The sequence below is a fragment of the Bubalus kerabau genome, chromosome 16 (genome assembly GCF_029407905.1).
Source record: "Bubalus kerabau isolate K-KA32 ecotype Philippines breed swamp buffalo chromosome 16, PCC_UOA_SB_1v2, whole genome shotgun sequence".
Classification (NCBI taxonomy): Eukaryota; Metazoa; Chordata; class Mammalia; order Artiodactyla; family Bovidae; genus Bubalus; species Bubalus kerabau.
The window spans coordinates 55,963,352-55,975,486 of record NC_073639.1 but is presented as its reverse complement, the minus strand read 5'-3'; the positions used below and the strand labels follow the sequence as shown (position 1 = coordinate 55,975,486).

At 43.1% G+C, this 12,135-nt stretch overlaps 1 protein-coding gene across 2 annotated transcripts in view; it reads left to right on the top strand.

Annotated features, from left to right (window-relative positions):
* Positions 1–12,135, top strand: part of DNAH10 (dynein axonemal heavy chain 10) — a 161,177-nt gene that overhangs the window by 75,076 nt on the left and 73,966 nt on the right. For both annotated transcript variants that reach the window (XM_055550810.1, XM_055550808.1), the window contains 8 exons: positions 1,732–1,878; positions 2,824–3,015; positions 4,791–4,909; positions 7,119–7,277; positions 7,734–7,869; positions 8,626–8,748; positions 10,710–10,844; positions 11,144–11,360. In XM_055550810.1, coding sequence (XP_055406785.1) covers positions 1,732–1,878; positions 2,824–3,015; positions 4,791–4,909; positions 7,119–7,277; positions 7,734–7,869; positions 8,626–8,748; positions 10,710–10,844; positions 11,144–11,360 — 1,228 coding nt within the window. The remainder of the gene's footprint in view (positions 1–1,731; positions 1,879–2,823; positions 3,016–4,790; positions 4,910–7,118; positions 7,278–7,733; positions 7,870–8,625; positions 8,749–10,709; positions 10,845–11,143; positions 11,361–12,135) is intronic.

The window sequence follows — 12,135 nt, the reverse complement described above, 5'->3', positions numbered from 1 at the left end:
TCCCCAGTGCCCCGTGGCCCTGAACCCCATCTGAGTCTGCGCTCAGACTGGGGCCTGGGCCATTTTCGTTCTGTGTGACTCTTCAAATAGTTTTGCTTGGTCTCTCTCCCTCCCGTTTTATTTATTTGTTAAACAATGAATGATAGATGCTTTGGGACCAATTAATTTTTTATATTCATTTTATCTATTAGGCTGTACTGGGTTTTAGTTGTGGCATATGGGATTCCAGTTCCTTGGCTAGGAATCCAACCTGGGCCCCCTGCATTGGGAGTGTGGAGTCTTAGCCACTGGACCACTGGGGAAGTCCTCTCCCTCCCTTTTTAAAATGACAACTTTCATTTTGGAACCATTTGACTCACAGGAGGTGGGGGCAGGAGTCCAGAGAGTTCCAGGGACCCCTCATCCAGCTTTCGCAGTGATACCCTCAAATCTGGGGAAATTACATGGACACAATGCTATTAACTCACGTATGGGCTTTATTTGGGTTTCACCAGGTTTCACCTTCTCTCTCTCTCTCTGGTGTGTGTGTCTAGCTCTGTGACATTTAATTCCATGTATAGAACAACAGGAGCCACAATCCAGACACAGAGCTGTCTCATTATCACAGAGAAGCTCCTATGTCACCCTTACTGGTGGCACCCTGCCCCCCACTCTAACTCACAACTGCCAGTCATTCTCTATCACTACAATTGTATCACTTCTAGAATGTTCTATGCATGAAATTATACAGCGTGTAACCCTTTGAGGTGGGCTTTTTTCACTAAGCCTCATGCCCTATGTGGCTTTAAAAGTATATTGCTATATTTAAAATGGATAACCTACTGTACAGCACGGGGAACTCTGCTCAATGTGATGTGGCAGCCTGGGATGGGAGGGGAGTTTGGGGGAGAATGGAGACATGCGTATGTATATCTGAGTCCCTTTGCCTTCCACCTGAAACTATCACAACATTGTTAGTTGGCTATACTCCAATATAAAAATTAAAAGTTCAAAAAATAAAGTAAGCTTATAAGCAAAAAAAAACACCAAACAAACACCTTTTCTTAACAAAAGCAAAAATATTTAGGGATAATGCCTTTATCATGTCTTAAAATGTATATAAAAAGATTGTACACATACATTTCCACAGAAGGTTCTGGAAAAGGTGCAAAATAGCAAATATTTTTAAAATAAAGGATTGTTAGGTTGCTTCCCTGCAATGTTTTGGTGAAAGCTCTTATTGACAATCCTCTTGTCTAGGTTTTGAGCCAGAGAGGAGAGAGCTCTGGTTCTCGGTTTTCATGCACAAGCTCCCCATGCCGTCCCTAGGGACAAGCAGGTTTTGAATCCTTGATGTAGACCAGGTGAATGACTCATCCTCAAAAATGGTTACAGGAAAACTTTAATAACATGTTTAGTTCGAAGGAAGCCAGTTTCTGAGTATAATCGCCATGATTTAGAACATTGGATGAATTCTGTTCTTCAAGGTGGTTAAGATTTTCCTTGGCATTCAAGGACTGCCATCCAACTTTGCTAAGGCTGGTGTACTTTTCACTTAGCTCCTAGGCTTGTCACTGTGGAAAATGAAGGTCCCATCCTGGTATTTGTTTCAGGCAAAAGCATCTTGCCTGTATCTGTTTGTAGAGCAGCTTCATCTGAACATCTTTATGTCACTTTTCTTTGTGTCATAATGTTCCAGTGTTTTCAGGGCATTTCCTTCATGTATTTTTTCAATATCTTTTATCACAAAAGACTCTGGCCAAAAAGATGACCGTCCTGTATAAGCTGGCCCGGGAGCAGCTCTCCAAGCAACATCATTATGATTTTGGACTCAGAGCCCTGAAATCGGTATTGGTGATGGCTGGTGAGCTGAAGAGAGGTTCTTCTGAGCTTCGGGAGGTAGGGGCCACGTGCACTAAGCTCTCTGGGTTTTTATTTGGTTCACGGGTATTGAACGAATGCTGGGATGGAAGTGCCAGGGAGCACAGGTCAATCAAGAAAAAGCTTTCCTTTTTTTATATAGTTTTATTTGTTTAAGTCTTTCTTTTCTTTTTTTTTAAACTTTAGTTTTGGCCGTGCTGGGCTTCACTGCTGTATGGGCTTTTTCTCTAGGTGCAGCAAGTGGGGGCTACTCTCTAGTTGCGGTGTTGGGGTTCTCATTGCGGTGGCTTCTTTCCTTGTGGAGCATGTGCCCTAGGGCATGCAGGCTTCAGTAGTTGCGGCTCCCAGGCTCTAGAGCACAGGCCAATAGTTGTGGCACATAGGTCTAATTGCTCCATGTCCAGGGGGATCCTGGACCAGGAATTGAACCCATGGCTCTTGCATTGGCAGGTGGATTCTTTACCACTGAGCTACCAGGGAAGCCCAAGAAAAAGCTTCACGCTTAGTTGTCACTTCATTTACCTGTCTGGCCTTCATTTGGTCTCTCCTTCATTATATTGTTCTCTTCTAGTTTGACTTATTGTCAAGTTCAGTGTCTTTGCAGCACCAATGTTTGTAACACTTCAGTGATAATAATCGATCTATAGTTGCAGGGTGGTGAGATGGAGGGCTGGGGATGAACAAAATTCTCAAGAAAGCATGAACATGAGTTTTTTTCCTCTTTGCAGTAAAAGCCAGAGGAACAGTCATGTTTCTTTCACATGGGGCTTCCTCCAAAACAGAGCTCAGTGGATGCTGCTCTGTGGGCAACAGACTCATGTGTTTCTCCAGAAACTGTACTTGCAGTGCTCTATGTTTTATATTCCATATAAGATTTCATTGTCTATTTCATAAGACCATTTCTGGACTAGCCCTGGGGTCTTCTGGAAACATCTCTGAAGACATGTGTTTCATTCCATGCAGGATGTGGTATTGATGAGGGCCCTTCGAGACATGAACCTGCCCAAGTTTGTGTTTGAAGACGTGCCTCTCTTCCTTGGTTTGATCTCTGATCTGTTCCCTGGACTGGATTGCCCTCGGGTTCGCTACCCTGATTTCAATGATGCCGTGGAACAGGTGCTTCAGGAAAATGGCTACATCATCTTACCTGTCCAGGTAAAGTGGTGCTGAAGAGGAGAGTTCACTGACTTTCTCTGGGTCCTTTCCATTTATTTTTCATTTAAAAAAATTGTAAAATGCACATAAGATTTCCTGTCTTAACCACTCCCCACCCCACCCCCATTTTTTATTGTGATAAAGTACATACAACATAAGATTTACCATCTGATCTTACATCTTATCCATTTTTAGTGATGTTAGGTATATTCATGTTGTTGTAAAACAGATCTCCAGAACTTTTGCGTTTTGCAAAAGAGAAACTCTGTTCCCATTAAATAATAACTCCTATTTCCCTCCCTCAGCCCCTGGTAACCTCCACTCTCTTTGACTCCTCTGGGAATCTTATATGCCTGGAATCATACAGTATTTGTCCTTTTGCATTTGGCTGATTTCACTCAGCATCATGTTCTCAAGGTTCATCCACATTGTAGCATGTGTCAGAATTCCCTTCCTTTTTAAGGCCGAGCAATATTCCATTGTATGTATATATCACCTTCCAACTGGCATAATGTGATCAGATAAGTATTTTTTTGGGGGGGGGTTTCGATCATCTAAGGTTTTCTTCCTCCCTTACCTTTTTACCCCAGAGTCATACTTACAAAAAAATTAAATTAGATATTACAAATGGAATTTTGATCACCTGAAACCTGTGAGGTTTCTGCTGAGGGTGTCAACTCCCCAAGCTGCAGGGTCGGAATGACTGCCTCTGGATGGGCCACCTTGGGGCATCAGGCTGTCCAGCAGCCTCAGGCAGGGGCAGTGGATACCAACCACAGATGAGAGAGCCCTCTGCAACTTTCCTGGCCTTGGTGGTTTCCTCTACAGGGAGTTGTTTGAAGAGATGTGTTTTTTGGTTGGAAATGTAAAATGGTGTAGCCACTTCAGAAAAGTCTGATGGTTCCTCAAAAAGTGAAACTTAGCGTTACCTTGCGTGCATGCATGCTAAGTCGCTTCAGTCATGTCTGACTCTTTGCAGCCCCATGGACTGTAGTGCGCCAGGCTCCTCTGTCCATGGGATTCTCCAGGCAAGAATACTGGAGTGGGTTGTCATGCCCTCCTCCGGGGGGTCTTCCCAACCCAGGGATCAAACCAGGTCTTCTTACATCTCCTAAATTGGAAGGAAAGTTCTTTACCACTGGTGCCACCTGAGAAGCCCAGAGTTACCATATGATAGAGCAATTTTATTCCTAGGTATAAACCCAAGAGAAATGAGAGCATATTTATCCACATGAAAACTTGTCCACAAATGTTCATAACAGTGTTATTCATAATAGCCAACAAGTGGAAATCATACAACAGATGAGATAAACATAGATGAGATAAACATAGCGTCATCCATCCATATAATGGAATATTATTTGGCCATAAAAAGAATGAAGCACTGACACAGGCTACGCTGATGATAGTGTATAGCATGATACTAAATGAAAGAAGCCAGACACCCAAGACTACATACTGCACGATTCCATTTCTATATTCCATTTATACTGAGAATGGGAAAATCCATAGAGACAGAAAGTGGGCGCTTGGAGCTGGGGGCAATGGGCTTGGTAGACATGACTAATGAGCACACGGGTTTTATTGGGAGACTGATGAAAATGTTCTAAAATTGAATGTCATAATGGTTTCACAAACTTTCAAATATATTAAAGCCACTAAATGGCTGAAACGCTTTAAATGGGTGAACTGTACGGTATGCAAATTGTAGCTCAATAAACCTGTTTTTAACAAGAAGGTATGTTTTAACCCAGCTGCCAATGTTTGTCCCCCAGGTGGATAAGGTGGTTCAGATGTTCGAGACCATGTTGACTCGCCACACGACGATGGTGGTGGGGCCCACGGGAGGGGGCAAGTCCGTGGTCATTAACGCTCTGTGTCAGGCCCAGACCAAGTGAGTAATGGTATCCATGGGGAGGGCTTGGTTGCCAGGGTGGTTTCAGGTGAGATCGGTGGCATATTACTTGGTCCCACTTCGTTCTCTGATTTCCTGGGAGATTACATTGGTCCCAAATAGCCCCCTTTAAGCCCAGAGCATCTTTTTTTTGGGGGGGGGCATGCCTCAGGGCTTGTGGGATCTTAGTTCCCTGACTAAAGATGGAACCCATGCCCCCTGCAGTGGAAACGTGGAGTCCTAACCACTGGACTACCAGTGAAGTCCCCAAACCAGAGCATCTTAACTTGTTTCATTGCTGATTTAGTTGATATATTTTAGAAGGCAAAACAGTGAGCCTTTTGTCCATCAGGCTGTAAATAGGTTTATTTATGAAATGATTATTTCACCAGCTATCTTATAAGGATGTTTTGAAAATTAGCTTAGGTTGTATTTTCTTGACGTTCAGATTCCTTTAAAGCCAGCCAGGACCCACACCATTATGCAACACTATTATGGTATCAGAGTGGCCAAAAAGAAAGTCACCTCCCTAAATGCCTTGTCATCGCCAGCCTTGCAAGGGCTGTATCTCTTGAAGGAAAAAGTGACCTCGCACGCCTAGTATAGAATGTCACAAAGACCTGTGGTGAATCAACCAATACTCTTATACTGAAAATGAGTTTTCTGATTCTCACTTTTCTCCTAAGCAGTCACTTCCCAGGTAGCGCTAGTGGTACAGAACCCATCTGTCAATGCAGGAGACATAAGAGACTCGGGTTTGTTCCCTGGGTCAGGAAGATCCCCTGGAGAAGGACGTAGCAACTCACTCCAGTATTCTTGCCTGGAGAATCCCATGGACAGAGGAGCCTGGTGGGCTGTAGTCCATAGGGTTGCAAAGAGTCCGACACAACTGAAGCGACTTAGCATACATACAATCACTACATTGCAGAAAGATTTCAATACATGCTGATATTCCAGCAAAAATCTAAATCAAGCCTTATAATTGTTGTGACTTTACCAGTTCTAGATAGTCTATAACATCTTTTGTAGTTTATAAAATTTATAAAATGAGTGTGTCATTTCTTCATATTCCTTCTTGTATTTTTCATGAGAAAACCATTGGACCATGGCTTACTGATTGTAAGGATTTTATTCCATAGCCATCCTGTATTTATTCTTTAATTCATTGTTAGATCAGTTATGAAACTATTATATATAGATGTGAGTATAAGTATGCCACTATTATTTTTATTTACTTTGTTAATTATGAACTATGGTTCATGTGAACTTTAGTTTTCTGTGGATGAATTAATCCCCCAGCACCATGGGAGTTTACAGGCATTGTAGTGGGAAATACCCTTACATACCCCTACATATAAGTCTAAGTGATTTATAAAAAAAGTAACTCAGGGTCTTCCCTGGTGTTTCAAAGGCTAAGACTCCAAGCTGCCAATGCAGGGGGCCCAGGTTCGATCCCTGGGCAGGGAACTAGATCCTCCATGCCTCAACTAAAAGAACCCATGTGCTGCAACTAAGACCTGGCGCAGCCAAATAAATAAATAAATATCTAAAAAATAACAACTCAGAGTGGATGTCATTCTATTAACACAAGGGATTGAACATCATGAGTTCAAAGGTTTTATGTTACCCTGATGACTGTTACGTCTTATACAGTAGTTGTGAAATATTTACATAAACATGCCATATGCATGAATATGTAAATACACAGAGATGAAATACACATGAAGGTGAGCATCTGTTGCTCCCCAAAATCAAAGCCGTGTTATCAGTTCAGACCTCGCTTATATTGGGGCCACATGTCTGGTGAAAGGTGGTTCCCTTGCCTTTGTTAGTCACTCAGTCATGTCTGACTCTTTTCGACCCCATGGACCGTGGTCCACCAGGTTCCCCTGTCCATAGAATTCTCCAGGCAAGAATACTGGAGTGGGCTGCCATTCCCTTCTCCAGGGGATCTTCCCCATCCAGGGATTGAACTCGGGTCTCCTGCATTCACAGGCAGATTCTTTACCATCTGAGCCAACAGGAAAGCCCTCCCTTGAGTTTAGTAAAAACCATTAACAGAGAATGGGAAGCCCAGAGCAGGATTTGGATGGTTTGCATGTTAAATTTTGGATCGGATCCAAAATCTAGCCCCCTACATGAGTGGCCTGGATTGTTCTAATGTGTTGAGTCTGCCTGAGTCCTGGCTGAGGCTTTTCATTCTATGTAGGCTTGGGCTGGTGACAAAGCTGTATATCCTGAACCCCAAGGCTATGAGTGTCATAGAGCTGTATGGCATCCTGGATCCCACCACCCGAGACTGGACAGATGGGGTGCTGTCCAACATCTTCCGGGAGATCAACAAGCCCACGGATAAGAAGGAGCGAAAGTGAGTATCTGTGTAAGGAGGGAAAAGCCTGGGTGGATTTGTAATGAATTAGCCAAAACTTACAAGTAAACAACTGATGTGTAGTACTGTAGTTTCATGCTTGGAGGCAAGTAGACTCAGGAGGCTCTGCTCGTGAAGCTCTAGGTACCACTTCAGCACTGTTTCTGTCTTATGTAATTTCTTCTCCTTGACTGTATTGGTCCCCAGCTTACTATGGAGGAAGCTGAGGTCCAGGGAAGAGGAGGGAAGAGCTTGCCTCAAGGCCAGGGATGTGAGCTTGGGACATGATGGTTATTTTATTAGGTCAAATCTCTGAACCAAGTAGGGTGCTCTGTCTCACGTTCTGGTTAGAAAACCCTGGGAAAAGATGTTCAACATGAATGGGGAGGTTACACCAATTTGCGTTAATGGGAAGCCTTCCAGGTGCCATGGCTCACTTTTTTCCGGTTGCCACAGGTATATTTTATTTGATGGTGATGTGGATGCTCTGTGGGTGGAGAACATGAATTCTGTGATGGACGACAACAAGCTGTTGACGCTGGCCAATGGCGAGCGCATTCGGCTTCAAGCGCACTGTGCCCTGCTCTTCGAGGCAAGTAGTGATGAAGAATAATTTCAAATAGAAGCCTTTCTTTGAATTACAATTTTTTTGTCTTTTTTTAAATTTTATTTTATTTTTAATGAATTACAATTAAAGTGCTTATTTTTTAAAATTTATTTTATTGAAGTATAGTTGATTTGCAATGTTGTACTGATTTCTGCTGTATAGCAGAGTGATTCAGTTATGCATTTATATGCATTCTTTTTCATATTATCTTGCATTATGGTCTGAATATAGTTCCCCACACTACACAGTAGGACCTTGCTGCTTATCCATTCTGTATATAATAGTCTGCATCTGCTGACCCCAGCTCTCAGTCCTTCCCTCTCCCTACCCGCTCCTCCTTGGCACCCACAAGTCTATTCTCAGTCTGTTTCTGTTTCATAAATAAATTCACTTGTGTCATATTTTAGACTCCACGTATAACTGATATCATATGGTATTTGTCTTTCTCTTTCTGACCTATTTCATTTAGTATGATAATCTTTAGGGCCATCCATGTCGCTGCAGATGGCATTATTTCATTCTTTTTATGGCTGAGTCGTATTCCATTGTATGTATGTACCACATCTTCTTTATCCATTCACCTGTTGATGGAAATTGGCATTGTTTCCATGACTTGGCCATTGTAAATAGTGTTGCAGTGAACACTGGGGTGCATTTATCTTTCTGAATTGTAGTTTTGTCCAGATACATTCCCAGGAGTGGGACTGCTATAGATAACACTGAGTTTGTTCATTTCTCCAGGTTGGGGATTTACAGTATGCCTCCCCTGCGACTGTGTCTCGATGTGGAATGGTTTATGTGGATCCTAAAAACTTGAAATATCAACCATACTGGAAAAAATGGGTTAATCAAATACCGAACAAGGTGAAAATTATTTCCAAAATGAACTGACAATCAGTATTGGTGGCTAATTGTATAAACATAACTCAGAGGGATGTTTGAAGGCCATGGCCTTGACCTTGACCTGCCTGTGATCTTGAGCACTAAATGTTATCAGTAAGTTGGGTGACAGCATGGAAGACACCCTTATTAGATTTCCAGAAAATTCATAGCAGGTGGGCTAGATAAGTGATTTTGATAGTCTAGACCAGGGGGTGACAAATTTTTTTCTGTGAAAGAGAGTAAATATTTTAGGCTTTGGGGGCCATATGGTTTCTTTTGCAATGACTCAACCCCACCATTATGGTATGAAAGCAACCATAGTACATGAATGGACATTGCTATGTACCAATAAAACTTTATTTACAAAACAGGTGGCAGGCCAGATTTGGCTTATGGATTGTAGTTGGCAACCCCTCATCCAGCCAAGTCCAGTGGTCAAGAGACTTGTCTCTAGGAGGTGTTCGGCTCCTCCTGTCTTGCTCAGTTGGATGAACACAATGTGTGAAGGACCCAGTTTGTCACAGAATTGAGACTCAGTGGTTTCAGTTGATCTCAAACACTGTGATATTCATAAAGCTGCTCAGAAATGTGTACCTGTCTTTTTTTTTTCTCCAGTGGGTCTTCATTGCTGCTCATGGGCTTTCTCTAGTTGCAGTGAGTGAGGGCTACTCTCTAGTTGCAGTGCAAGGGCTTCTTGTTGTGGTGGCTTCTCTTGGGTGGAGCGTGGGCTCTAGGGCACACGGTTTTCACGGTTGCAACTCTTGGGCTCTAGAGCACAGACTCAGTAGTTGTAGTGCACAGGCTTAGTTTCCCTGGGGCATGTGGGATCTTAGTTCCCCAATCAGGGATTGAACCTGCATCCCCTGCACTGGCAGGCAGATTCTTAACCACTGGACCACCAGGGAAGTGCCATGTATTGTCTTAATGGTAGACTTCATTGAAAGATTCAGAGGCAAACGTGACAGTCATGTGAAGGCTGTGGCTTGATCACACCCAGGACATCGTGACCATACAGGATGCAGCTCTAGAAGGACCACTAGGCTGATGGAAAATTGGAAGCTAGGACACAATTACCTCAGAGAAGAGAGGAGCAAGGGGAACGTGTTAGGACCATTTGAGGCACACTGTCATATGGGAGGGGCTTCCTAGGTGGCGCTAGTGGTAAAGAACCCACCTGCCAAGGCCAGAGACACAAAAGATCCCTGGGTCAGGGAGATCCCCTGGAGGAGGCCATGGCAACCCACTCCAGTATTCTTGCCTGGAGAATCCCATGGACAAAGGAGCCTAGTGGGCTATAGTCCATTAGGTCACAAAGAGTCAGACACGACTGAAGAGACTTAGCATTCATGCATGTCATATGGGTGATGATGCCCATACAAGCCCTTGTGATCATCATTGCCTCTATAGGGAGAGGCATTCCATTGCTTCATACTCTTTGTTCAATGGCTGTGGCCACGTCACTTAAATTCTTAATCAGCTCTTTGCCTGTCAGGTGGGACCTTTTATAGCACCTCCCTCCCAGGTGGTGGGATAGATGCTATGGCAGTGAAATTAAAGGTTTTGCGATGAAACAGAAGCGTATTATAAAGGACAAATTTTTATACAAATATATAGATGAGTTATCAGAGTTTAATTCTGCTCAATTTCTCATTCATGAGAAAATGTTTCTCATCCCCTCTTTTTACAAGCACAGCTTCCCATGAACTTCTGTTTGAATAAAGGAACCCTTGGGAGTTCCCCAGCAGTCCAGTGGTTAGGACCCAGCACTTTCCCTGCTGAGGGCCCAGGTAGGATCCTTGGTCAGTGAACTAAGATCCTGCAAGAAGCATGGAACAGTCAAAATAATAATAATAATAATATAATCTGTGATAGAAGAAGCAGACTGAAAATTAAAATAAATAGAGGAACCCTTGAGAATGCTTTGAAATTCTGCTCTTTTTTAGATGGAGCAAGGTTATTTAGAGAGCTTGTTTGAGAAATACGTACCGTACCTCATTGATGTGATAGTGGAAGGAATAGTGGATGGAAGACAAGGAGAGAAGCTGAAGACGATAGTTCCGCAGACAGACCTAAATATGGTAAGAAACTATCTTTGTTAGCAAAAAGAAATTCTTCCCTAAAGAGCTTTCAAAAGGGAAGCAAAGACATCAGATGGGTAAGATCTAACCTTGCCGGTTATCGACAAGGGAGACTCAATATTTCTTTTTGTGACCATGAGCAAGACAAGATACTGGGCTCCATCTGCCCAAACCAATATGGTGGGCCATATAATTCCCATCGTTCTGAGATCTGGGGTCCCAGGGTTTGTGACCAGAACTGACTCTCGTGGGGTTGTGTGGAATATATGGGCTGACCTAGGTATTTTCCTGCGAACCAGGTAACCCAGTTAGCCAAGATGCTGGATTCGTTACTGGAGGGAGAAATCGAGGAGCCCGATCTTCTGGAGTGCTACTTCTTAGAGGCTCTGTACTGTTCTCTGGGCTCCTGCCTCCTCGAGGATGGAAGGGCCAAATTTGATGAATGTATTAAGCGCATTGCTTCTTTGCCTACTGCTGATACAGAAGGGATATGGGCCAGTCCTGGGGAACTGCCAGGTAGGAACTAAACGTAACCTGTTTTTTTTTTGCTCAGAATGCTTTTGGTTAGGTTTTTAGAGGACATGACCTTGCTTTTCCATATCTATGCCTGTAAGGGTTTCCTAGATTGTTTGCTTCTGTAGAAGAATGTGCAGGGCACCTAGTGGAGCCCTCAGGAGAAGTTCAAATGCATAAACTTCAATAGCAGAGGTCTGGATCTTAGTTGCAGCACGTGGGATCTTGAGCTGAAATCTTGAAACTTAGTTGTGGCATGTTGGATCCAGTTCCCTGACCAGGGATTGAACCTGGGCCCCTTGCATGTGGGTGCAGAGCCTTAGCCACTGGACCAGTGGGGAAGTCCTAAAGCCCAGTTCCTTTGGGTGGCCTTTTTTGATGAATCTAACCTTTCCCCACCTAGCTTAGGTGCTTGCTTCATTCACTCTGTTTAAGCTCTGTAAAATTTTCACATTGTGCTTGTCTTAATTTCTTCTCCTTTTATATTCTCTGTTTTTTTTTTCTCTAAAATTCCACAGCTAATTCATCTGCTATATTCCCGAGACTTTGCACAGCAGATAATCACATGTGGATCTATAGGTCGTTTGTAGGAAATCATTATATTAAAGTTTAAGTGTTTGCATGAAAAAATGTGCATCCTCAAAGAACCATATATGGTGAAAAGGCTGCATTCTACAAGAACTATAGATAACACTAGGATCCTTCTTCGTCTGTCTCTTAATGACACTTGAATATGATTGGCAGGGAGACCCAGGTTTTATTCTGTAATCATTACCTT